We start from the raw sequence: 25,676 nt of genomic DNA on the forward strand, positions 1-25,676 counted from the left end.
AGTTACCTTATAAGGCTTTTATAATAATCATATAATTGATTAACATTTAAAGATGTAAAGTAACAAGAATATAAAACAGATGATCCATTGCAATTATACCTGAATAGCACAATGGCTGAAAAAAACATACGTCGCATTCATATTTTATATCGAATGATTAGTAGAATCAGCCTATGCTTTCTGCAACTTACGTTGTATTAGACAGAACATGAAAAAATACCTAAAAAATATATGAAAATAGGAATTAACATTGGAAGCCTTCCATAACGATGACATGATATGGTTTCAAAGGCATCACATGAACACATGTCGAAAATAAACCCTGTTTGGACAGCATGCTGAGACCATAATGAACAAGTTGTATATGGGCCATAGCCGATTTATACGACACTGCCACTCGACATAATTATGTTTATTGAAAAATGAACTTTAGACGTACTTCACATTGACAACAGAATATAGACCGTTCGCTGAATATTCATTAAATATTGACAAGGATATCTGGCCAGAAGTCCACGATAAATTCTTGTTATCGGCAACAGTATCCGCTTAAGAAAAAAATGTTATATCATAATGGATTACTGGACTGAGCATTTCTGTCCTCCCTCTCTATTAGCAGAGAAGCTAATTAGAGAGGGCCATCTGCCCCTAGGCTTTCTATTTCCGCGCGATAACAAATTCCAATTTTGCTTGCCGGATATAGGTTATCATTCTGAGAGCTGTAGCTCTAAGTGATGGAAAGTATGTCTACAGAAGAAGCTCTAAAGCTCACTTTTCAAGGAACGGTTTTTTTGCCAGGTAGTTGCGGTGCGGTTCCAGTGTGACCTTAAGACCACATGAACCATGATCTTCCTTCACCAGTCGGTGTAGAGCTCGAACTTTTAGGTGTTTTAGGGCTCTTAGGGCTCTCGGGTACAGATTTTTCACCTTCTTCCTCTTTGCCTTCAGCATTTTCAATAGTAGTTTTCAACTGAAATAGAAGTGATTTTTTCTTAAGCTTTTATTGACATAATGTACCATTAGAAATTTTAATGCAATAATTATGTATTTATCATTAACATAAATAAATGAGGTCGTTGTCTTCTTAGATGGCAATTTTCATCAACCAATCTTGACCATTCTACTTGGTATTGCAATGGCATAAAAATATTGTTTGTTCAAAATACGTTTTCTTCTCTTTAAGAGATTCTTTATGATGAATGGTTTACCTTAATATTAGTTTTCTCTTGCATTTCGCGTTCATACTGCCGGACATCCTCGATAGTCATATTGTACCAGTCGTCCATCCAAGCGAATGCTTGTCGATGCCCAAGTAATAGAATTTCCCTAATTGCCTGTAATATTATAAAATACCAAATATTAATATTGATTATTAAAATATATTTTACGACAGAACCAGTCAACAGATACTTAACCTAGACCCAAATTTATTGTTAATGCATATAAGAGTGCATATCATGGCAGTATAGAAATCCAGGCACTGGATAACTTGACAAGCTACCAAATTTTGGTTAACAGATATATTTATTTTACAACCATATTTTACAAACACCCTACATTTCAAAACAAAGTAAGAGTTATAAGAAAAATGTTTTTAATTAAACAACATAGCAACCTAAAAATGCATTGTTTACTTATACATATGCCTAGCAGTTTAAAACATAAATTGATCATGTTAAAAAACTTACACCTTGAACATATTCTTCAACTTTGGTCTGCAAACCCCACACCTCAAACTTGACATTGACCAATTTGTAGCAGCACATTATAGGTTTCTGAGTATCTCTCCATCCTTCAACCAACGGTCCACGCCCAGTCTTCTCTGACTTAAAGAATTTAGGGTCTTCAGCTTCCTTATAATGGTGTGGTTTTATTTCATCATAAGCTATGTCCAGAAAGTCCACTTCTCTTTGCTCCAACTCTTCAGGACTTAGCCCCAAACACTGAAAAAATAATTTATTATTCAAGCATTAGGTTCACTATAAAGAATATTTTTAATAATTTTATTTCATTTTTTTTTATTTCATGCACAATCTTCTTCTTTCTTCATTTGAGTTGAAACAGCAAAAAAAACTATAATAAATTATTTTAAGTACATTAATATATATAACAAAAGTTTTACTTACATTGTCATTAGTTCCATTATTATCCTCATATCTTGTTTGAATGGAAATAGAAAACTTCGGTATGAAAGAACACTATAAAATAAAATTTAAGCAAGCATTATTACTATAGAAACAATTTACCAACAAAGATGAAATAATTAAAGACACTATATCTCAAGGGAAAATCGTTAGCAATAGTATCCCGTTTTATCTAACATTTTAGAATATTTTTAATTCCTTATTCAAAACTTGATTGTGCAACATTTTAAAAAATAGGTATACATAGACTTACACCAATTGGCTTTCTCTACCAATAAACAATTACACCCATCAGATATAGCAATGTGGTGTAATAAATACAATAAATAAAGTAATATAAACTCAATAATACAATACTCACTGTGTATTCTGGTGTGATTGGAGGAAAACATGAAAATAAAACATAGTATCATACATTTTGTAGGCAAAAATAAAAAACAAACTTATAAAGTACACCAAGTAACTATTTACCTGTTATGGTATAAGGATAATAATTCCATGCTTTCTCAGTCACATAAAATATTTTTGGAATGAGTGACTGTAACCAGTAGGGCAAATGACTGAAATAATAACAATTTCATGCTTTAGTTGCAAAATAAAATTAATCACTAGTTTATGAATTCATAACACATAGGTAATATACAATTAGTTGTAGGTGATATAGGATCACTATGTTTTAGCTCAATTTAGTAGTACCTAATAATATAAATGCAATTAGAATACATAATGATACTCATAATTTCATTAAATTTTTGTACAGTTTAATTTATTTCATTTATATCATAAATTGTAATTAAAATTACATTGTAACAAACTGATATGAGATTTAATTCACTGACACAAAAAAGTAACCATCAATACTTATGCCTTAAAATTGAACAAAATAGATATGTATACGAAATTCTAGCTGTGTCATTCAAACTCCTCCAATTTATCAGATATGTGTTATAAACAAACCATCATTTCTGCTTTAGATATTATCTATTCCAAATTTAATTCAAATTGATCTAGTGGTTTAAATGTGAAACTGACAAACAGCTTATTCACTTTTATAATATTGATTGATGATTGATATGGATGATATTTCATTGAAGTAAGCCTTACCAAACTAAATAAATAAATTTTGTGCATTTAAAACAACAAGCAATCAATAAGAGAACTGAATTCTGCTCATATCAACATGGTATTTTGGTAAATCTAATTATGTGATTACCTGGACAAATGAATCCTTTTTTCAGTAAATTGACCAGTACCATTTTTATCATCATTGACTTCTTCATTGGCTACCACTTCCACACCCTCTCCATTACTGGATTGCTCAAAACTATGACGTGCTATCATGTACAATTGGCCTATTTGATACTGAAATATTTCAATTTGTAAATGCAAAATATCTTTCAATTTGCAACAACGTAAATTAACTGAAAATGAAAATTCTCTCACCTCTTTAACCTCCATAGGCATACATATTCTATATTCTTTAGACAGTACCATATTTACTTAGGTAGCTTATTTTTCTTCTAGAGGAATGGAAAATCTGAAAAACTATTTAAAAAACTTATTTCTTCAAACCAGAATTCCAGATCCAAGAACAAGATTAAAGTACAGGATCAGTAAAAATCTCATTGGTTTTGTCAATGTCAACTTGAGTGACATTGACAAACTAATAGTCTATTTTTTTTTTAATTTTTTGCTAAAAACTTTTCATTCATATTAAAATTAAAAATATAAATAAATTAGGACAAATCACACCACACAGATTAAGCTAGCCCCAAAGTTCCAGACTTGTGTTAGGATACTAACTCAACGATACTATATTTTATAACAAATACACATATAGATAAACATCCAAGACCCGGGCCAATCAGAAAAAGATCATTTTCCATCATGACCCGACCAGGGATCCAACCCGGGACATTTCGGTTCACAGGCACTTGCCTGTGAACCGTGGTGGTGGCGCAGTGGTTAAGTACTTACTTAACCACTGCGCCACCGAGGTAATCATTTTAAACTTCTTGAAAAAACTTGGGTTTACATTCCATGATTTTAATCAGCTTAATAATCACAAAGTAAATAGAAAAATATTTGATTGACAGTGGCTAGGTGGCTACAAAACATTCGTTAGATCTAGACACTGAATTTGATATGCAAAGGGGTCAAGTTTATCTGCTCCAGACATTTTCTCCATAGTGTGGCTACTATTTTGAAGACTTGTGAAAATAAAATTTGCATAGCTTTGAACATGGAAGAAACAATAATTGTCAAATAAAAGTTGCTGAACCTGATTGTGATTATTGAAGAATGATTGAAATATTAAAAAAATATATCATTTGCATTACTTAACTATTTTATTTTTACAGATTACAATAATAGTAGGTAATAGGTTTGTTAAATTACTTAATTTACATATTGTTTTATACAAAGAATTGACATTTAATTAACATACATACACATAAGCTAAATCATCATAGTCATAGGTTCTTTTTAGAAATAAGTCCACAAGGGACACTCCTGTGATACTATGCAGACCAGTGTTAATAGGTAGAGCTGTCAAGCTGAGACAAATTGAGTTGCCTGGCTCCAGTGGGCCTAATTTTCTATTTGAAATGCCACACCATATAAGGCTAGAGTCCTGCAAAGATCGCAATTTTAAAATAAGATTTAAGGTGCGTTCACTGGCATTTGTTATTTTGCACTGGAACATAAAAGGCTGATCCACTGGAACCCTACTTGGCAGCTTTTCATATGTTACTCTAATGTCTCCAAAATCTGGAGTCATTCTCTGTAGCTGGCTTGTCTGTAGTCTACCCTTTTCACCTAAGTTAGACCTCCATACAATATCTAATTTTCCTATATTCTTTGCTGCAGCCAATAACTTAATATCATTGGATATATTTTCTCGGGGTCTCAGACAATATAAGTACTGACAGCTCTCCTGAGGTTGAAGTAAAGTTATATCTCCAAACACAGATTCTTCATCTTTTACTTCATTCAGCGACTTGACAGAAAACTGCTGAGAGCTTTCTAGTGATACTTGTTCTAGGGTAATTGCTCCAGATGTGATATTCTGCACCTGAGCCTCTAGGTATACATCATCAGATTCTGCATTATAAAACTTAGTTTTCACATCCAATGGTTTCATTACTTCAAACTTGAAAAACTTGCGGAATGATTGCAATGTGTTATAAATAGACATATAAGTTACTTCACAAACCAGGATGTGTGTTCCTAGATCCTTAACTTCATGATGTATGACATCACTCAGAGTTTCCTCCACATCTAGCATTGATGGTGTTTGACTTTGTTGTGTAGTAAGTGGTATTCTCTGGGAATTTGTTTGAAGGTCTGCCTTTATAGATACACTTTGTACTGGCAAATTAGTTTCATTATGAACACAAACATAACATGAAAACGTCTCTCCAAGATAAATATTACCAAAACTCTGGGGCAATAATAGAAATTGGCCTGCAGCAAGAGTTTCCATTTGAGAAACTGATGTAGCGTCATCCTTTAGGTAGTTGTTTAGAATGTTTCCTGGCAAATCTTTCGAATCACAGGTAACGATTTTAGGGCTTATGAGCGCCGGTTTAGTTAGTCTCATAACTTTTAATGCAACAAGATGCTCCACAACTTCTTTCGGATCCATTGTACTGAATCAATTGCTTCAGATTCACCTTCCAACAAACTATTTAGTGAGTCAGCCGTAATTGCAAAATTTTGTCGGAATGAGAATACCAATATTATTTCTTCTTTTTCTCAACAAGGGGAGGAGAAACTTGTATTTTAGAATAGGAAACAATAGTGACGGATACAGAACAACTGTATGGATGGAAATAATTTGGAATGAAAATGTTCCTTTCCGTTCCGTCCGTATCATGCAGGGTCTACAACGTCTACAAATAGGTATTGGCAATTTTTGACATTTTAAAATATTATTAAAATTTATTGTATTCGCGAGGTCTACGTTCGCGGCGAACAACTTGTAGATCTACGAAATTGTTTTGTATACCAATATTGAAAAGATTTAAGATCCTATTATGTTTGTGTACGTACATTTTGACGTATTTTGTATATATTCATTTTTATGAAATTAGCAGCTATTATTATGTTTTAAACGGCAACACTGTCTCGTTCGTTTTCCCGTTTTCATCCAAAATGACATAACAGACAGCTAAGAGTATAAGGGCGTTTGTCCACCACCGTCGTCACCGTCACGTCACCGAGAACGAGATGACGCTACGGCGCTGAAGTAGCGGTACATACATTTACTTAGCCGCGTGTCCACCGCACATTCGTCACCCGATACTCCCAATTAATACGAAGATTTTGGATAAGTTAGTAGGTACTCCGTAGTACTACTAAATCCATGGTCTATATAAAGTTATGTAGGTACCTTTATCTTTAACATGCTTAGTTAACATGGAATATTACTGCACATTTATCCCGCTAGAGTACAGCACTGTATGTTAGGTACATCTTCAGTCAAAATCAAGTTTATATCAGTTTATGACCACATTTGACCAAATAATGGAGAACATAACTTAAAATAGTGTTATTATTTTCAGGATAAGACACTAAATCCTTCTTTTGTAGAAGGTATTTTTGATCGTAAATCTGCAACAACTTTGAAAATTGGCGCTTTTTGCCTCCATTGGCAATGTTTATGTACCTTAATATACATAAACATTGCCAATGGAGGCATATAAATAATAGTTATACCACAGCGCCATCTGCGCTGAGCTTTGCGTAATATGTCATTATAGAAGGTACTGCGTAATCCGAGAATAACCTGATAGGTATAGGTAATTTCTTTAATATTGTAGTGAAAGTTAATTTACAGCCTGCCTTACCCTTCACGCACGTGAACATTTTCAAGTACATTCAGTACTTGATCATGCATGAAAGTGGACAGCCTTATTCATTTCGTCGCAGTAATAGTAGAAAATCGAATTTTATAATAGCAACATCAATACACATATAGTGTCCTTTTTTAATTATCAAATAAAGAAAGAGAAAAATACTGATGGATGTCATTTTGTCATGTCATTCATTTTATTCTACGAAAGTTTTGTAAATGTTTCCTCTTCAATAAATTTAAACGAGTTTGCGCTAAAAACAATAGTTTTAGGGCTCTGTCGCTTTTCTATTTTAAATATTATGATATCATTGAGTAATCTGTGATGGTGTGATAATGAAGAAAATCAAATAAACATGCCGATTGTTTCGTAAAATTACTGATGTGGACCAATCATGTTCAAACTAAAAGTGACATATTAATTGGCAAATTCGTACGAAAATCGTTGGTTTATTTTAGTTAAAATGGCATATCAGACTTTATTGCAAGAATATATGCTTATACCTCCCGTAACACGAGCATATACAACTGCTTGTGTTGTTACCACCTTGGCAGTTGTAAGTACTACCCACCTATTTAATTATTTAAACTGCTATATTGAGACTATTATCCTAAAAAACATAGAAAGTTTATATAACACTACTTTTAAATTAGTAATGTACTTATTGCACTTTTTTCATGTTATTCATATACTGAAGTTTCCAATTCAAGATTTTTTTTTTGTTTCAGCAACTGGATCTAGTGTCGCCCTTTCAGTTATACTTCAATCCAATTCTTATATTAAAGAAATACCAACTATGGAGGCTGTTAACTACATTCCTTTTTTTTGGAAATCTAGGATTCAACTTCTTTTTCAATATAATATTCACATATAGGTACTGTAGGATGTTGGAGGAAGGATCATTTCGAGGAAGAACTGCAGACTTTGTGGTCATGTTCATGTTTGGAGGTGTTCTCATGATTGTATCCTTTTTTATAGCACCCTGTACTTTGCATTTTTATTACTAATGTAAGGCTGCTAAATGAACAGTGCCTGTTAGTGATGCTAATACTGTTAAATTGGATGTTTATCTATATGTGCATGTTATAGAATATAGTATCATCTAATTATTATCCTAAGACAAGTCTCGAACTTACCTTTTATGTTTGTCCCTATATATTTATTTATTTATATTATTAGTTTATTTCTTCGAACAGCTAACTAAGCTAGTTGGCTGTGATATGTAGTATATTTTAACAATTATGTAAATTAGGATCTTATGAATACAATATTTTCCTTAATGACAATACAGTTGTGTGCTTTTTTTGTAAATTTATTATTTTTAGGTCAAGCTTTTACCATAATGATAGTGTATGTCTGGTCAAGGCGTAATGTGTTTGTTCGAATGAACTTTTTCGGCCTAATGAACTTCCAGGTAAAATATTTTTTATTGCATTTTCTTTCAAATTTGGATTTGTATTTCAAAGTTATGGATCCAGGTTATCTATCAATGGTGTTTCATATAAACTATGACCTTTGACATAAAGTATTCCAATAAGAATAAACAAGATTGTGTAGAATTCTTTCATATAAATCCAACAGTGTTCATAAAATAACAGATCCTTTTTTTGTTCTATACAAAATATATGATAACACTGATGTTTTAAATTTCAGGCTCCATATCTTCCCTGGGTTTTGCTTGGGTTCTCCGTACTCCTTGGCAATGCAATTTCTGTTGATCTTGTTGGCATGGCTATAGGACACATCTATTTCTTTATGGAAGATGTATTGCCACTACAAAATGGAGGGCAGAAGTTGTTGAAGACACCGAAGTTCCTGTAAGTCCCATTTCAGTCAGTCTACATATGCATATGAGACACTTAAGAATGACTATGTGACTATATGACTATATTTTCTTACAGGAAAAAATTATTTGATCCACCTGAAGAGCAAGAATATGTTCCTCTGCCTGACATGGCAAATATTCGCCCCGGTGGGTTCGACTGGCAAGGAGGACAATAAATCAATCAGTATATTACTATAACAGTTATAAAAATACAGTGATTTTTTCAGGCCAAACTTTTAAAATATTAGAATAAGGTGATTTTTTTTTCTTATCTTTGTTTCAAGTAGCAATTAGTCTGGTGTTTATTTTTAAAATGGTTATTTTCAGAAAACAGGTAAGAATGAAGTGTTATTAATGTAAATGCAGTCATACTGATATTAAAACATTTTGGTACAAAATGTATATTTCTTCCAAAGGATATTAATTTGTTTTGTAATTAGAGTTTTAAGTAATATAAGACTAGGATTTGTGAATATATGTCATTATAATAAAAAACAACATTATTTTTAATCATCATAATATCAATAGCATCCCATAAAATCAAACATGATTGTTTTTGTAGATTGAAAAAATTTTTAAAGAAAAATGAAGTCGTTTTTTGATCAGCATCCTTTATTTCAACTTTCCACAAAAGTTTAGAGTACATTGATAAAATTGACGCAGATTTTGGAATTTCTAATATTTTCATTCAAAGGGCATGGGCTCTGATAATTACGAAATTGAGATATTACAAATTCAACATCAAATGTCTCCAATTCTCCATATAAAATAATCCAGGCTAAAATCCGCAATGACTATAAGGACAAAATAAGACTCGAAGAAAATTACTTGATAAAAATGTACAAAAATGAAATAAAAACGTTGCATAGAATCGTTAATAAATGATTGTTTGAAATGTGAATTTATAACATCTTATCAAATCTACAGTAACAACAAGAATAGTAAAACTATATCAGTCTTCATTCAACCTTTGAAACATACATCCTCAAGTCCCATAATGATTTGATTCCCCATCTCCTAAAAGATGTTTTTAACATTCTCGTATACAAGAAAAAATATATTATAAAATCAAAATTGTAAAGTGACAAAGAATGCCCTCAATATGGTAAGAAATCAAAGTTGTGTTGTCAATATGTTATATATGTACCAAAGTTACATTACAATTTTAAAAATCAATATTTGCATGTCAATTGAAGTGAATTGATATGGCATAAGGTAACGTTTTAGCCCAATTTAGCTCCTGTACATGTTTTTTTTGTAAATGTACATCACAAAATGTTCATTTTGAATTATAATTATACACAAAATGACAAGACAATGTTTTTATACAATGTTCATTGCGGCTGTTATATTCAACATAAGAGATCAGGTTAATTGTAAACATTTCATTCATTAATGACAACTGCACATATAAAATTCAATATCACTATACAAGTGACTAGTGTTTGATGCTGTCATTTGCTAGGTAATCACAATTTGCAAGCAGAATATTCAGATCATACCATGGGGTCTTTGCCCAAAACACTGCCCGCGAGCTCGTCATATATACAAGTAATGAAAACCCAATATGACGTTGCGTGGTGGGTAATGGTCCATACTCCTTATCCATCCATAAGGAAGGCCTGTACCCCAGCAGGGGACGTTTAAATGGTTGCTGCTGAGTTATGTTTTTGTACTATCCAGATAAAATCCAGGCGCAACATTTGCAAACCACAAAGGCTTTCCAATTCTGAGAAACCATACAATAATGACATTAACAATTAGTTTTTATTCCAACAAAATATATACGGCGAATTTCCAGTGCAAGTTAAAAAACTACACGAGCAGTGTATTCGGGAGTTGTTGCCCATTTTCGCAACGTGAACCAAAAAAATAGCAAACATAATAACCGCAATAGATAAAAATATGTTTAGCTACTTACATATCCTGATTAATTTAACAATATTAAAAAAAACATGACACAGTTTGATTGTTTTGGTGTCGTTGTATTGCTAATTCTCCTAATTTCGCATATGTCTTGAATAAAACATGTGCCTAAAATCTACCTAAATCACATGGAGACATGTTCATAGTGCTACAATTGCTAGCAGCACCGTAATGTCGTCTGGTTTTCCGCCTGTAAACAAAGATAATCCAATGTCAACAGAGTCATAGCGAGTGTAGTCACTGATTGCAAATGTTGAGATATGATAATTATCATTTACAATAAATTCCTGGCACTAACGAAATAATGAAGTACATTAATACTTTTTATTTATTTTACCTATGTATTAATGACTATATAAAAAAATTTACTATACGTATGATATCAAAGAGATGAAAGTGAAAACTGAAGCGTATTCACCAAAAATAAATAACCGGCCATGTGCGTGTCGGGCTACGCACAATGTAGGTTTCCGTAGTCTTATTACAACAGCCAAACAAGTAGGAGTCGGATTCACCGACCGAGAGTTTCGTACCATGACACCAGCTGTTCGAAGTTTTATAGTAGAATATATAATACTAGCGTGAATTTCATAGCAATATTTCAGTATTTTTTATCGCGTATTCTGTAAGACTGGTAAATATATATGATTCAAATTAGTATTTTTTCTCATATAGTTTAATTTTCTGTTTCCCGCTACGTGCCTCGTCTCGCAACTTGTATGTAGGTATCCCGTATCGTTTCCTCCAATTGTGCCATCATGGTTTTAGGATTGTCTACTGCCCCTTTTCCACTACTTGCCTCGCCCATTGTCCACTACGTGTCTCCGTCGCATTTCCCGCTACGACTCTCACTTCCGCTTTCTGTAACGCATGCCATCCCATTTTCCATGACATGTTACGTCCCGATTTTTTATTAACATAAACGTAAATTAAACATTTTATGGGTCTCTTCAAAAATAATGAAATTTCCACCCCTATATCATTTCCCTAGAGATGCAATTGTCAAAATATAACTTACCTAACATTTCAAATTATTTACTACAAAGAATGTGTTTACCAATTTTCAGCTTTTTATCTCGAAAATTGTATTAAGTCCCATACAATCTTTCACCCCCCTTTTAAAGGGATTGAGGGTTTATTTTCAGAAAAATCATAAACACGTATTCATTAATTTGTTGTAAACAACTAAAGTCCAAATTTAACTTCAACGGTGTAGAACTTTCGGGGTGGAATTTCCAGAAACCTCTCTTAGTGCTCACCTACATACACTCTTCAGGGAACCTAACTAGGCTATAATTGTCTGTAAGAATACGGACCAAAAAATCTAAATTTGAAGGCTAGATGTGGCCAGTAATCGTGGTGATAGTAAAATAAGATCAATAAAAAGTAGGTAACTGTAAAACTCTGCTTGCGAAAGAGATTGAATTATAAAGCAACTAGCTGCGCCCCGGAGCTCCGCTCCGCTCCCGTGGGAATTTCGGAATAAAAAGTACCCTATGTGTTATTCCAGGTTATTTTCTACCCGTGTACCAAATTTCATAACAATCGTTACGGTAGATAATGCGTGAAAAGGTAACAAACAAATAATCAAACTTACTTTCGCATTTATAATATTAGTTGGGATTGGGATTTGCGCCGAACTCCTCATAATAAAGAGCATAATTCAATTCATAGCATGATAATTCTAATTAGTGCCGTCTGCTGATGCGGTTCAAGATTAGTTGTTTTTCGCGATACGATGCAATAATTCCGTGCAATCAATCCTAATATAGAAATGATAATAGATAAGTAATTAGAAACACTAGTTTATGATACAATACTACTAATTCGAAAGCGTAGAGATTTCACAATTAATACAATATCGCCGACATTAATAAAATCCGTACTTCCATTACGAAAGTCTCTGTCACTTTTTCATGGCTAAGCCGCTGGGCTGATTTCGATGAAATTTGGAATAGATATAATAATCAACGATCCGGGGTCAAACATTGGCTACCGAAGGTGGGGCTGCTGGCACCAGTTTATTTCATATATTGGTATAGTATAACATGGTATTCAGTGTGTAAAACTACTTTTTAACTCTAATTTCCTTCGGGAGTGAGCCCTGAGGCGCAGCTTTGGTTTAAGAACTGCTTTCTTAATGTTATTAGTAAAGTGAGTGGAGAAATATGGTACCTGATACATAACTAGCGTTTGCAGGCCATATGCCAAAGATTATTTCAAACTTCCTCCTATGAGAAAATCTTATCGCCGTACATTTTACAATCTGTTATTCTGACAATCCTATGAAAAACATCAATCAACACGTCAACATTATCATTACAGCGAGTTTATCATATTTCGGTTTATAGATCAAGGTTTATGTCGGAAGAAAAATCCTAATATATTAAAAAATATTCAGTGCTTAGTTATTTTTTATATACCTACCAATATTTTTAAGTACCTAAATGGTTTCACTGTTTTAAATAAGCATTTGCACAGTACGAAGATAGGACTCAATGTAGAAATTCGAGTACTCGATATTGCAGGATCCCATATCATTTTCCAATTATTGTCCCACATCGATTACAGATGGCACTGTGCGTGTATCGAGCTCCATATTATTTTGTACTCGACTTAACTTAGAAACAGACTTAATTTAGACCACAGTGTCAACGTAATTGCCATGTAGTGATTGTTGTTAATCGAGCACCTTTCTTTTTTTATATTATTATCACTAACGTTGCAATTTTAACGTTGCAAGGCAAGGCAGTAGAAGTACATTAATTAATCGACAAATAATTTAAACGCGCACTTAGACATCGTCTTAATTTGTTGCAAAAAATTTCTAGAACGTTGAACAAAGCTCACCAATAGCATCGATGCCATTCTGACGGGCACTCTTCGCGAAGGGCGACATATAGCATCCGTCGAAGGAGAGGTTCCTGGCCATCCAGGCGATGGAGTTGGCGACCGCCTGCAGCCGCTCGGCGTCGCCCGCGTGGCTCTGTGCGCGCCTCATCTCCGCAACTAACACGGGCTCGGGCACGTTGTCGAACACACCGTCGGTGGCCACAAGGATCACGTCCCCGCATTCCACGGGAAACTCTGATGTTTCCGCTGACTCTGGCCTGGGGATGATTGTTTTTATTTTAGTCGCGATTGTTTCCAGCTAACGATGTGAAAATATGAGGAACTATAAACAACAGATGGCCCGTATTCTTGTTTTCAGCGACGTAGCGCTACGACTGCGGGACTTCTTTTGTGTTGCGGACTCTAATATTGATTTCTATAAATGACGAAATGCTTTTGTCATCATTAACGTTTGTAACTATTTTAACATTTTAAATACACTTTAGAACACGATGACACCTTATCTTACATCAGCAAGTGAGCTATGCTGTCACATATGCAACAATGTGATAAGATTTTCACGAAACGGTTTTCTATGTTAGTGGCAAATTTATGGCCTATTTAACTATAAATCCCGTTAATCATAAAACAATAAAGCATACTTTAAGCTAAAATATGTTTTGTCACTATCGTACTTTATAATATTTGCCATTGACAGAAAGAGACATAACATACTTTAGCTTAAAGTATAACTTTTTTTATGAATAATAGGGTAGACTACTAACAAAATAACTTTCACTCAAACCAGCAATTACGCAACTTGAGCGTGAATTAAACTAGCAGAACAACAATGCAACTAGCTTCGTAATAAGTTTGAAACCCTGATATTCGCTGTTCCATAAAATTGGTAAGTCCCTTGTTCTCAGCAACACAAGACAATGTCCGGGTCAAATTACACCGCATTGAATAACATCACATCTAATTTCCTACAAATAGATCCGGAAGTTTACATGTTATCTATCATTATTACGCTCCACTGGCTGAATGGAATGATGACTACATAATTTACACAAAATCCATCGATATATGTAGAATTAAAACGTTTTTATTCTATAATCTAACTAAAATAGTTACAGAGAAACTTTTATACTTTTGGCTACTATTTATTAATACTGGATCAAAGTTTGAACGGCTTTGCTATCTACAACGTTTTAAAATATTGTATCTCCAACTGTAACTGTGATTTTGGAGCATGTTTGGTTTTCATGGTTATGGTTATTGTTTGTAAATAACCAACGAAGACGTAAATAATAATTCGTTGAGCATGTAATATACTCGTAGATACTCGTGTTAGATTATAAATTCTGATGTGGAAATTACTTGTGACATAAGATATTACAGATAATCAGATCAAGAAACATGAAATTTCACTTTGTTTCATATTTATATACATGTAACTATAAGAAAATTTCATAAATTTAAATCAAGCACGTGAGTCTTGGCGTCTATCCAATAAGCTAAAAATTCTAATATTAGTGCATGCAGAAATACAAGAGCGGTGATTGTGGAATGAGCACATGACTGCTGATCCCGAGGAAATCGGTCTCATGACTGTGGAAAACGTAAAAATACCACGCACAAAGTTGTATTGGACTTGTAAACATCTCTAAATTTGTCACTTTATCGCTGTGAAACATTTTTATAGGTAATTTGGACCGTGTTCTCAGAAAACCCTTTGGTACATTATGTGGAAAAACACAGACATAACTTGTTGACTCGTCAGTTCTGTAGAAGCACTGAAGTGTTTAAGATTCAACACTTATTACTATTGAATACTTGAAGGATTCCCCTAACTAAAATTGTACAATGATAACTGAACACATTATAAGGTTACTAGCTTTTGCCTACAACTTCGTATGTGAGTAGCAATTTCAACAAATCCCTTCTTAGTACTCCCCTACAATGTCCTAGGAAATTACACACCAAATTTCAGCTTTCTACGCCCAGTAGTTTAGGTTGTGCGTTCTCTGTCAGTCAGACAGTAATTCAGTAACGCATGATTTTTATATACATAGATAGTGATATTCTTTTAGACAATGTAAATTCTATTTACTTTAACTCATCGTGCTTTATCTCTTCGTGCTCTTTTTAGAATAAATTACATGTATAAATTTTAATTCATTTACAATTTACACATGTAAATGAAACACTAAGAATAGAGAGAAAAAGGCTAACTGATAAAAACATATTTGTTTTTAAAAAAATAAAATTTCCATCCATTTTTTATCTGAGGACTAAAAACAAATAAATTAGAGCTCCGTCCTACTTCGCTCGGGTAAAAACATAATTAATTATACACCTAAACCTTCCTCAGGATTCACACTATCTATTAGAGAAAACCGCATAAAAATCCATGCAGTAATTTGTAAGTTTATCGACAGATACGGCAGAGGACTTTGTTTTATATGACTGGAAGAGATCGCTTTAGCGACAAGTCCGCCTTTGTGCCTTTTTATTTTATTTTTGTATTGTTCTTTTTTTGTAATTTCGCTTTTGGTGCAATAAAGAGTATTGTATTGTATAATATGTATAAGGATAACGATATCCAAAATAGCATTTTAGGGTATTTTTCTAAATTGTTCATAAAATGTCTGGCAATGAGCCAAAGCCAAGTCAATAATGTGGCTGTCACGAGTTCCATTAGCGACGGTAAATCTATATTTAAATCCTATGATTTACAACAACCATGTATGTAACTGATGCTGCAATAATGGATGGCACACACGCTCAACTGACACACACAGACACATGTACAGTCGACTGCACGTTATGTGGATCTTTATGCGCGGTAATAGAGGATAGTCTGCAATTAATTTGAGTGGCTTGATTTGCTGTTGCCTGGAATTGCAAAAGCAAGACCTTGAATATGAAATTCACACTGTTATCTTTATTGAAATAACCTTTTGCTATTTTACTAAGCATATTCTGCAATTAGTGACGTACTTTCGTCTTGTCAATATAACTTTGGAAGTTGTACTGTATATATATTTTAAAAATATTTATTAGACTGTCTATAATTGTCTAGTACACCACATTGCTATTTGATCTTGTATTTTACTGTTTCTCGCCATAATAAATATAATCTAGAATTCTCATACTAAAAAACATTTAATGCGATAATTATGTAGATAAAGTTTGGGTGGTATATACGAGATATAGTTTTACAGTTTGTCCCGGCATCTAATATAAATTCATTTCATACTCAAGATGTTGTTTTAGGTCATGTCTGCTGGCCGCATTTTCGTGGAAATTTTTGCCTTTCAAGTACTCTAAACTACTAGTTCTAAACTACTCAAGGTATTTTTTTAGGTTTATCACATTGTTTAAAAAATACTTAATATTAATATGAGTGATAATGGCAAAGGAAGTAACCGGCCAAAGCCTTTGACCGGTTACTTACAGTTAAATTCGAAGAACCTTTGGCAAAGGTTCTTCGAATTTAACTGCGTGGGGAGTAGTATTTTATAAAAAGTACACCTACTAAATAACAGACAAAATTAAAATTTTATACACTAAGGCTAATTGAATACTGTAATCATATTTTTTTTGAACTATTGATTTTTGTATAAATGTTATATGTTTTATGGTTTGAATAAAATTCATAAATCATAATCTGTCATTTCCACATGTTCCCAACTTGGTTGTAGCGCCGCGAAGACACAGAGTAAAAATAACCTAAAAATTTTGAAGATTCTGCTGTAATTTTACAACCGGATACCTGCCCGACGTCAACCCTTTTTGGGAATGCCATTGTTGCTTATCAGCTGTCTAGGCTGTGTGTCCCTCAATCTTACGACATCCACGGCATGATATTGAGTTGTTCTATTCTAGGGCGGAAGCACGCGCTACCAGATGTGTTGAAAATGTCACCTGTCGCTCAAGACGTTCCTGTCGTGCCCAGGGGGCGGCAGACTTAGCTGGTAGGGGGTGTTAAAGTAGTGCTGCTGTTCGTGAGAGCGGTGGACGACCCGGCCGCCGCGCACCAGCATGTAGCCAGAGTCCCCGATATTGGCCGCGCGTATCACGCTCTCTGTGCGGTCCAAGATCATAACACATGCTGTGCTGCTACCTGGAATTGGTAAAATTTAATTGCTTCCGTCTTGGAGTTCCGCCTAGCGTTTATTGGTATATTATATTTGCTCAGTTGAAAGGTGAATTTGAATATTTCACAAAGAATCATATAGATATCAGTGAACAATATTTTTTAATTATCAGGGCAAAGCTTTTTTTCGAGAATAGACATATTCCGCCGACCCCAGATAATGGGATTAGGTAAAGGCAGATGATTATACGACAAACAGTGATAAAAATGTAACAAATACATTAAATTGAAGAATGTTCACATTATTGTATTAAGATACTAAATACAGCATCACATTACCTATATACAAGTCCATTTCTAGGAGAATGACACAGAAAAGTTTCTTGATAAAAACACGACATATTATGTATTATTTATCTTTGACTCATACTGTACCTAATATTGGTTTCTTGTGTTCTAACAATTCATAGTAGGACTTCGCCAGCAAATCGCTAGGTTCAGAAAGTTTGAAGTGGCCCATTTGGACCAACCTCTCGCAGGTCCTCATGAGATACGAGGAGAATTCGCCCGGATCGATGCCGTACGCACGCCAGCCTCCCACTCCATCTGCGACACCTGGAAATGAAAAATAAATATTAATTTTAGAAAACATTTAACAAATTGCCTGTGTTACATCCAGTTCTTTGGATTATATGTGACATTCCATGGTTAAAAGGTACCTTATGGTTGATGTTTTGTTGCCCATATTTCTGCAATATGCTACTCAAAACTATTAGGATTTAAAATAAAAACACATTTAAAAAACATTAATATGGTATCTTTACCCCCTGGAATGTCATATGTACATGAGCAAACCATTTTTTCTTACACTTTGGTGTGGTAAACATGTGCCCAGCTTTCTAATATTTTTTGCTGTACACTCATTCACAAGAAATATAGCCACCTTATGGGGTGCAGCAGGTTTATAAAATGAGTTATTTTACCTACAACTAAATTAATGGTATCTATTATTTATTATGCATTATATTAAATAGATTTAGTTATACCTGTATGTTGCAATACTGCATACCTTAGAAATATTATTCAATTTCAGGGATTTGGATTTTAAAACTTTTTTTGGTGAGTGTGTATGTAAACTAAACAATAGCCCCAGAATGGCAAAGCAAAAAAGTACTGAAGTGCAAATTATTTCAACTACCTAGTTGGTAGGTTTCCATTATCAAAATTTTATCTAACAGATTCAGTGTTGAGAATATTATCATGCTTGACTTTCAATTAATGAATCTATTGTTGTTATTTATGATGTTATGTGTAGGAAATGAGCATTAAGTATGACCCAATTTAGAATAGCAGGAGAGTGACCTTAGGGTGTGGCAAGATAAAGTTAATGCTTTATTCTTATCATTTTTCTGCATTCTCTCTTCATAATAAAATTAACTGTTTGCTTGAACAATTCCTAATATGTATAAGAGCTAGTATGAATGAAGACTCATACTTTTCAAATAGGTAGAAAGGGGCAGGGGAAGAAATAGGCTTAAAAATCCTTTCAAATAGAGTAAAAGATAACTAAGCTTTGCCATTCTTCTGATGTTTCTTACAAAATAAACTTTTATTGCAACAACTCTCTTAGTTACAATTCTCACAAGTTTTTGTTTATATCTAAATAACCTCAAAGACCTAGAAATGTTACATGCTGCCTGTACTCTTCCTCAGGTCTAAATATATAGCTTACTAGCTGCGCCCCGGGGTTTTGCTCCCATAGGAATTTCAGGATAAAATGTACTCTGTGTTGTTCCAGGTTATATTCTACCCATGTACCAAATTTCATAACAATCGTTCAAGTACATTTTGTATGAAAGAGTAAACAAACATACATACTCACAACTTTTGCATTTATAATATTGATTAAATTGTAATTTTGGTTAATTAATTACTTATAATTAAATTACAAATGCTCCACAAAATATTGTCTAATAAATTTCCATGGATATTATTTTCCTAATAATAAAATAATAATTTAGGTTTATACTTCATAAAATATAAAACATTAATTGAGTGGAGTCCTCATAGCTAATAATTTGACCTGAGTTTTGTTATAAAAATGTAAGAAGTTTTGTTCTCTTACATTGTCAGGGGTTACAGATGAGGGCAGAACCTCAAGTAGGTAGGTTCTGTTTCAGAGGGATAGCCTCAAGTAGATTCTGTTTCCTGTGTAAATGTTACATAGTAGGTAATGTCCTTTTTCTGTAAACTCTGACAATGTAAGAGAGCAAAGCTCGTTACATTTTAATAACAAGGGAATACATTCTTACAATGCCTAGTGAAATCTAACTAATAAAACATGAAGTTAGATTTTTTTAACATAAAACGACGACGATAAGAAACTAATAAATTAACTTGACATGTTATTTTGTTTTGGGAAAATAACAAGTTCAAAGGTTAAATTGGAGATATAGAGAACTAACAAGACTAGATACTAACTACTACTAAATTATGATAACCCAGACTTACCAATAACATCCGCATTGTTATAATTTGTGGAAAACCATGCGTCGTCTCCGAATTGACCTTTACGGGTTCTTCCATGAGCAATGTCTTTAGGAAAACCACATACCACAGAAACTAAGTACGGGTGTTTTTTATTCGACACATTTAATTCAGTAGCACTAGATAAATTCGAAATTCCATTTCTTATAGCACGTGATAGCACTCTGCCTGTCCAGAATATAGACTGCATCATTCATCAGTTGTTCTGTACTTTGACACCAGCCATTCACAATTGAATACGCATTATATTCATTTTGGACACCATGATTATAGAAAATGAATTACTTTTATACAGCAAGTCACACAATCCACAATAATATTAAAATTTCGAAAGCACACTGCCTACATTCAACAATGAAGACGCATTTCTACTTTTTCGTCTGTCTTGTGATCGAGCAAGCAACCATAAACTAAAACCTAAAACAGTCAAGCAAGACTAAGACAGGCACACCAAATAAGATTGAATGAATAAAAATGTTGTGCTGTTCTGATGGAATGAAGAACTGAATTAAATATCATTGTGTTGCCATTTGTAAAATAAAATCATGGTAGGATTTGCAAGAGAGGTAACAACTACCAACATGAAGAACAAAGTGATTTGACATTTCGATATTGATCCATAAACAATTGAGATCTGCCTGACGTTTCAATTTCAGATCTATGGATGGAAGGCGTTGTAGAAGAAAACTCATCTTAGTCTTTCGGCCTAAATGTAATGACGGCGGCTGATTGATTTATCGTAATACTTCGATACGAATACTCTTCTTCTTCAAATCTTAGTGTAGTGCCGGTGTTCAGGAAGTGCCGTTTTTCGCCCAAGTGTAAAGAAAAGGCATAAAACTGGTGTTCGATAAGTCACTTGGCAATATGCCTGCCGTCAGGGGCGATGGAATGCGAGGGCTCGCAGTATTCATATCAGATATAAGGAACTGTAAAAGTAAAGAAGCTGAAATCAAAAGAATCAACAAGGAGCTGGCAAACATAAGGAGCAAGTTCAAAGGCGACAAAACCCTCGACGGTTATCAGAAGAAAAAATATGTCTGTAAACTTTTGTTTATCTTCTTACTTGGTCACGATATTGACTTCGGTCATATGGAAGCTGTCAACCTACTATCATCAAACAAATATTCAGAAAAGCAGATTGGTTACCTTTTTATATCTGTGCTGGTGAATACAAACAGTGACCTGATTAAACTCATCATCCAGAGCATCAAGAATGATTTGCAATCACGCAACCCCATCCATGTTAACCTTGCTTTGCAATGCATTGCCAATATTGGCAGCAAAGATATGGCAGAAGCATTTGGCACAGAGATACCTAAATTGTTAGTATCTGGTGATACTATGGATGTGGTGAAACAATCCGCTGCTTTATGTCTTCTCCGTCTCTTTCGTAAGTCCCCAGAGATCATTCCAGGTGGAGAATGGACATCGAGAATTATTCATCTGTTAAATGACCCTCATATGGGTGTGGTGACAGCTGCAACATCACTCATAGATGCTCTTGTTAAGAAAAACCCAGATGAATATAAGGGATGTGTAACACTGGCTGTTGCAAGATTAAGTCGCATAGTTACAGCAAGTTATACTGATTTACAAGACTACACCTACTATTTTGTGCCAGCACCATGGCTCTCGGTCAAGTTGTTGAGACTCTTGCAGAATTATACCCCACCATCGGAAGAACCGGGTGTGAGAGGTAGACTCTCTGAATGTCTGGAAACAATATTTAATAAAGCTCAAGAGCCTCCCAAATCTAAGAAAGTTCAACATTCAAATGCCAAGAATGCTGTTTTGTTTGAAGCTATAAGCCTTATCATCCACAATGATAGTGAACCCAATTTGTTGGTCCGTGCCTGCAACCAACTTGGTCAGTTCCTTAGTAACAGGGAGACTAATCTCCGTTACTTGGCTCTTGAATCAATGTGTCATCTGGCCACATCCGAATTTTCACATGAAGCTGTGAAAAAACATCAAGAAGTTGTTATACTCTCCATGAAGATGGAAAAAGATGTGTCTGTGAGGCAGCAAGCAGTAGATTTGCTGTATGCCATGTGTGACAAAACAAATGCTGAAGAAATTGTTCAAGAGATGCTTGCCTATCTAGAAACTGCAGACTATTCAATCAGGGAAGAAATGGTTTTGAAGGTTGCTATATTAGCTGAAAAATATGCAACTGACTTCACCTGGTATGTTGATGTTATACTCAACCTCATTAGAATTGCAGGAGACTATGTTTCTGAGGAAGTATGGTACCGGGTCATTCAAATTGTTATAAATAGGGAAGAAGTGCAAGGTTATGCTGCTAAAACTGTTTTTGAAGCTTTACAAGCTCCTACCTGCCATGAGAATATGGTCAAGGTGGGAGGGTACATTCTTGGAGAATTTGGGAACCTGATTGCTGGAGATACTCGTTCCTCTCCGCTGGTACAGTTTGAACTACTGCATTCTAAATATCACTTATGCTCTGCAGCAACAAGGGCTCTCTTATTGTCAACATACATTAAACTTGTTAATTTATTCCCTGAGATAAAAGCTCGTGTTCAAGAAGTATTCCGGGCAGACTCTAATCTGAGATCAGCTGATGTGGAGTTACAACAGAGGGCTTCAGAATACTTACAGTTAAGCATAGTCGCCAGCTCTGATGTTTTGGCAACAGTTCTTGAAGAAATGCCTGCTTTCCCAGAAAGGGAATCTTCAATACTAGCTGTTTTGAAAAAGAAGAAACCAGGTCGTATCCCTGATGAAGTCAGAGATTCAAAAAGCCCACAACCTTCATCAGTTCCTGCTCCAATAATAAATGCTGCTAACACTAACAATAGCTCTAGTGCAGATCTCTTAGGATTGTCTACCCCACCTGGCACCACTGCACCTTCTACTGGTAATGGTTTACTTGATGTTTTGGGTGATTTATACACTGCTCCTAAAATCAGCCCCAGTTCTGTTCAACAAAATAACATAAAGAAGTTCTTGTTTAAAAATAATGGTGTACTTTTTGAGAATGAATTAATTCAAATAGGAGTCAAAAGTGAATTTAGACAGAACCTGGGCCGAATTGGTCTTTTCTATGGAAATAAAACCCAGTTTGCTATTCAAAATGTCCGTCCTGAACTGCACTGGACTGATCACCACAAGCTGAATGTTCAGATGAAGCCCATGGAACCTGTACTAGAAGCTGGAGCACAAATTCAACAAATGTTGACTGCAGAATGCATTGAAGATTTTGCAGACGTACCTAGTATGTCTATATCATTTATGTATAACAATGTACCACAAAAAATTACAATGAAATTACCACTTACATTGAACAAATTCTTTGAGCCAACAGAAATGAATGGGGAATCTTTCTTTGCAAGATGGAAAAATTTGGGTGGTGAACAACAAAGAGCACAAAAGATATTTAAAGCACAGGGTGCAATTGACTTGGCTGCTGCTCGTACTAAACTTGCTGGCTTTGGAATGCAACTGCTGGATGGCATTGACCCCAACCCTGATAATTTTGTGTGTGCTGGAATTGTACATACAAGAGTTCAACAAGTGGGCTGTCTCATGAGGTTGGAACCTAACAAACAAGCTCAAATGTTTAGACTGACGGTAAGATCTAGCAAGGAAACAGTCTCCCAAGAGATTTGCAATCTACTTGCAGATCAATTTTAAATATATTTACAGAGGACCATAATAACAACAACTATGTGCGACAATGAAATTAATATATACCTATATTATGCTTAGAGATTCACCATTGTTTATATGTAATTGCTGTGTTGCAGCACTATCTAGAATGTTAGCATGAGCAATACACTTGTGAACTTTGCACTAACACAGTACGAAGTAAAAATCTCTTGTACAATTTTAATTTTATTGTATGAATAATTATTTTTGCTAATTTAGAATTAGGTGTTTTGTATACTGAGACACATTTTATTTTACAAACGAAATGAAATCCATTTTCCTTTCAAATCATAAATTTATTAAGCTCCTCAAACCTTATATTTTGTGTAAAATACTAAAGATTGAGGCCTTATTTATCAACATTTGGTTTTTTACATATGTATTCACAATATCTATAACATATATTTTTTTTCAATCTGGTATTAAGAAGTTTTATTACTATTTTGTGTATTACATATAGAAAAATTTTGGGAGTAATACCTATGTATTCTTACTTTAAACCTATGTCATATCTGTAAGTCTTGGTTCCATTGAATCATTTATCATTATACTCAATATTAAATTATATGATAAAAAGCACTTCATTTAGGTTTACTAGAAATATATATATAAGAAACTGTCTCTACTGTTTTTCTGATGAAGTTTATGTATTGTAGGTAATGTAATTGTACCAAAGTAGGTAAATAATTTGGCTGTTATGCTTTTATGCATTTTGTATGAAAAGGGAAAATTTATGTGCTAATTGTATTGGAAATTTACCCATACATATTAAATTGCCATCTGGGTATTCTTCTGAATAGTGCATTATACTATTGTCTCAAATATTACTTGGTAATATAATATCTAATATAAGCAAATATCATGTTAAAATGCTATAATTGTTACATAAAATAATGTATATCACAAACAATATAATTTTCTTTGATTAGAAAATTCTGTGTTTGCTTGATTTTGTATTAACTATTTATGGTATTGTTATTACTAGATACCTAAAAATAAATGCAAGTAGATCTCGCTTTATATTCCAATCATGTTTAATATCAGAACTATGATTTTGAAACAAAACTGATTTTTTTTCATGACATTCCTAAGATATAAGAATATAAATGTTCGACTAAAAACAAACCTACAAATGTCTGCAATATATTTTAAATCTTTGTAAAGTTGGCCGCCAAAAGTGTGGACTCACCAACCAAACAGCGGATGTGCTGAATCACAGACGTAAAATTAATGATAATGAAATTAAACATACGTAATGTCAAGAAAATGGTAGCTTTGTCTATGTGGAAGAAGATATATTGATTAGAAGATTGTATAATTTCATTTAACTCATTTGCGCATGAGTTGACTATACGAATCTCACGGCACTAGATGATTTTTTTTCTTATATATCATGGAATAAATAGGTATAGAGTAGAGTTACACAATCTAGTATTATGGACATGAAATGTTGTTATCAAATCTTTAGCATACTGAATATTGCATGATAGATTTGGTTGAGATCAGAATAATATATATAATTTAAAACATTAATGTATTCATCTTGTTAAGAAAATGCTATAACTATATGTATATTATGAGATTTATTAGGGCAATGTTTAGATGCTTACTTGGTATATCATAATGTACATTATGTATGATGTGATTTATCAATATGTACAATATTGCATGAGAAATTTGAGTGTGAATCAGTTATAGAAATAGATGTTTGTTCTCGTGCTTCAAAATATTGTAATTGTCTTAAATAAATATTTATCCGATATATATTACTT

General features: G+C 33.7%; 5 protein-coding genes across 5 annotated transcripts; 2 read left to right on the top strand and 3 right to left on the bottom strand.

Annotated features, from left to right (window-relative positions):
* Positions 1-1,190: 1,190 nt before the first annotated feature.
* On the bottom strand, positions 1,191-3,783 carry rdgBbeta. The gene is made up of 7 exons (XM_053753252.2): positions 3,588-3,783; positions 3,358-3,506; positions 2,616-2,704; positions 2,506-2,513; positions 2,127-2,198; positions 1,689-1,943; positions 1,191-1,334 (listed from the first exon to the last, which is right to left on the bottom strand). The coding sequence occupies exons 1-7, from the start codon at positions 3,636-3,638 to the stop codon at positions 1,191-1,193; spliced, it is 768 nt and encodes a 255-aa protein (XP_053609227.1). The 5' UTR covers positions 3,639-3,783.
* A 690-nt stretch (positions 3,784-4,473) lies between these two features.
* On the bottom strand, positions 4,474-6,287 carry LOC128674579 (uncharacterized protein). The gene has a single exon (XM_053753234.2). It carries the CDS (start codon positions 5,788-5,790, stop codon positions 4,582-4,584), a length of 1,209 nt encoding a protein of 402 aa, XP_053609209.1. The 5' UTR covers positions 5,791-6,287; the 3' UTR covers positions 4,474-4,581.
* Positions 6,288-7,155: 868 nt separating this feature from the next.
* Der-2 (Derlin-2) lies at positions 7,156-9,323 on the top strand. The gene is made up of 5 exons (XM_053753244.2): positions 7,156-7,556; positions 7,729-7,962; positions 8,292-8,414; positions 8,654-8,817; positions 8,902-9,323. Exons 1-5 carry the CDS (start codon positions 7,464-7,466, stop codon positions 8,999-9,001), a joined length of 714 nt encoding a protein of 237 aa, XP_053609219.1. The 5' UTR covers positions 7,156-7,463; the 3' UTR covers positions 9,002-9,323.
* Positions 9,324-9,446: 123 nt separating this feature from the next.
* LOC128674580 (uncharacterized protein) lies at positions 9,447-20,722 on the bottom strand. The gene is made up of 5 exons (XM_053753236.1): positions 20,197-20,722; positions 18,121-18,300; positions 17,514-17,712; positions 13,602-13,861; positions 9,447-10,941 (listed from the first exon to the last, which is right to left on the bottom strand). Exons 1-5 carry the CDS (start codon positions 20,423-20,425, stop codon positions 10,892-10,894), a joined length of 918 nt encoding a protein of 305 aa, XP_053609211.1. The 5' UTR covers positions 20,426-20,722; the 3' UTR covers positions 9,447-10,891.
* Positions 20,723-20,845: 123 nt separating this feature from the next.
* AP-2alpha (Adaptor Protein complex 2, alpha subunit) lies at positions 20,846-25,673 on the top strand. Its single transcript, XM_053753231.1, has one exon. It carries the CDS (start codon positions 21,100-21,102, stop codon positions 23,887-23,889), a length of 2,790 nt encoding a protein of 929 aa, XP_053609206.1. The 5' UTR covers positions 20,846-21,099; the 3' UTR covers positions 23,890-25,673.
* The last annotated feature ends 3 nt before the right edge of the window (positions 25,674-25,676 follow it).

The sequence above is a fragment of the Plodia interpunctella genome, chromosome 13 (genome assembly GCF_027563975.2).
Source record: "Plodia interpunctella isolate USDA-ARS_2022_Savannah chromosome 13, ilPloInte3.2, whole genome shotgun sequence".
NCBI lineage: Eukaryota > Metazoa > Arthropoda > Insecta > Lepidoptera > Pyralidae > Plodia > Plodia interpunctella.

Bases quoted from the DNA above. Each gene is read 5' to 3' on its own strand.
- rdgBbeta (XM_053753252.2), bottom strand. From the start codon at position 3,638: ATGGTACTGTCTAAAGAATATAGAATATGTATGCCTATGGAGGTTAAA. The intron at 2,705-3,357 runs GTAATCACATAA...TTATTATTTCAG, and splicing joins AAAAGGATTCATTTGTCCAG to TCATTTGCCCTACTGGTTAC. The intron at 1,944-2,126 runs GTAAGTAAAACT...TTATTTTTTCAG, and splicing joins ATAATGGAACTAATGACAAT to TGTTTGGGGCTAAGTCCTGA.
- LOC128674579 (XM_053753234.2), bottom strand. From the start codon at position 5,790: ATGGATCCGAAAGAAGTTGTGGAGCATCTTGTTGCATTAAAAGTTATG.
- Der-2 (XM_053753244.2), top strand. From the start codon at position 7,464: ATGGCATATCAGACTTTATTGCAAGAATATATGCTTATACCTCCCGTA. The intron at 7,963-8,291 runs GTATCCTTTTTT...ATGACAATACAG, and splicing joins TTGGAGGTGTTCTCATGATT to TTGTGTGCTTTTTTTGTAAA. The intron at 8,415-8,653 runs GTAAAATATTTT...TTTAAATTTCAG, and splicing joins TCGGCCTAATGAACTTCCAG to GCTCCATATCTTCCCTGGGT.
- LOC128674580 (XM_053753236.1), bottom strand. From the start codon at position 20,425: ATGATGCAGTCTATATTCTGGACAGGCAGAGTGCTATCACGTGCTATA. The intron at 17,713-18,120 runs GTACAGTATGAG...TACCAATTCCAG, and splicing joins ACACAAGAAACCAATATTAG to GTAGCAGCACAGCATGTGTT. The intron at 13,862-17,513 runs GTGACATTTTCA...AATCATCCCCAG, and splicing joins AGGAACGTCTTGAGCGACAG to GCCAGAGTCAGCGGAAACAT.
- AP-2alpha (XM_053753231.1), top strand. From the start codon at position 21,100: ATGCCTGCCGTCAGGGGCGATGGAATGCGAGGGCTCGCAGTATTCATA.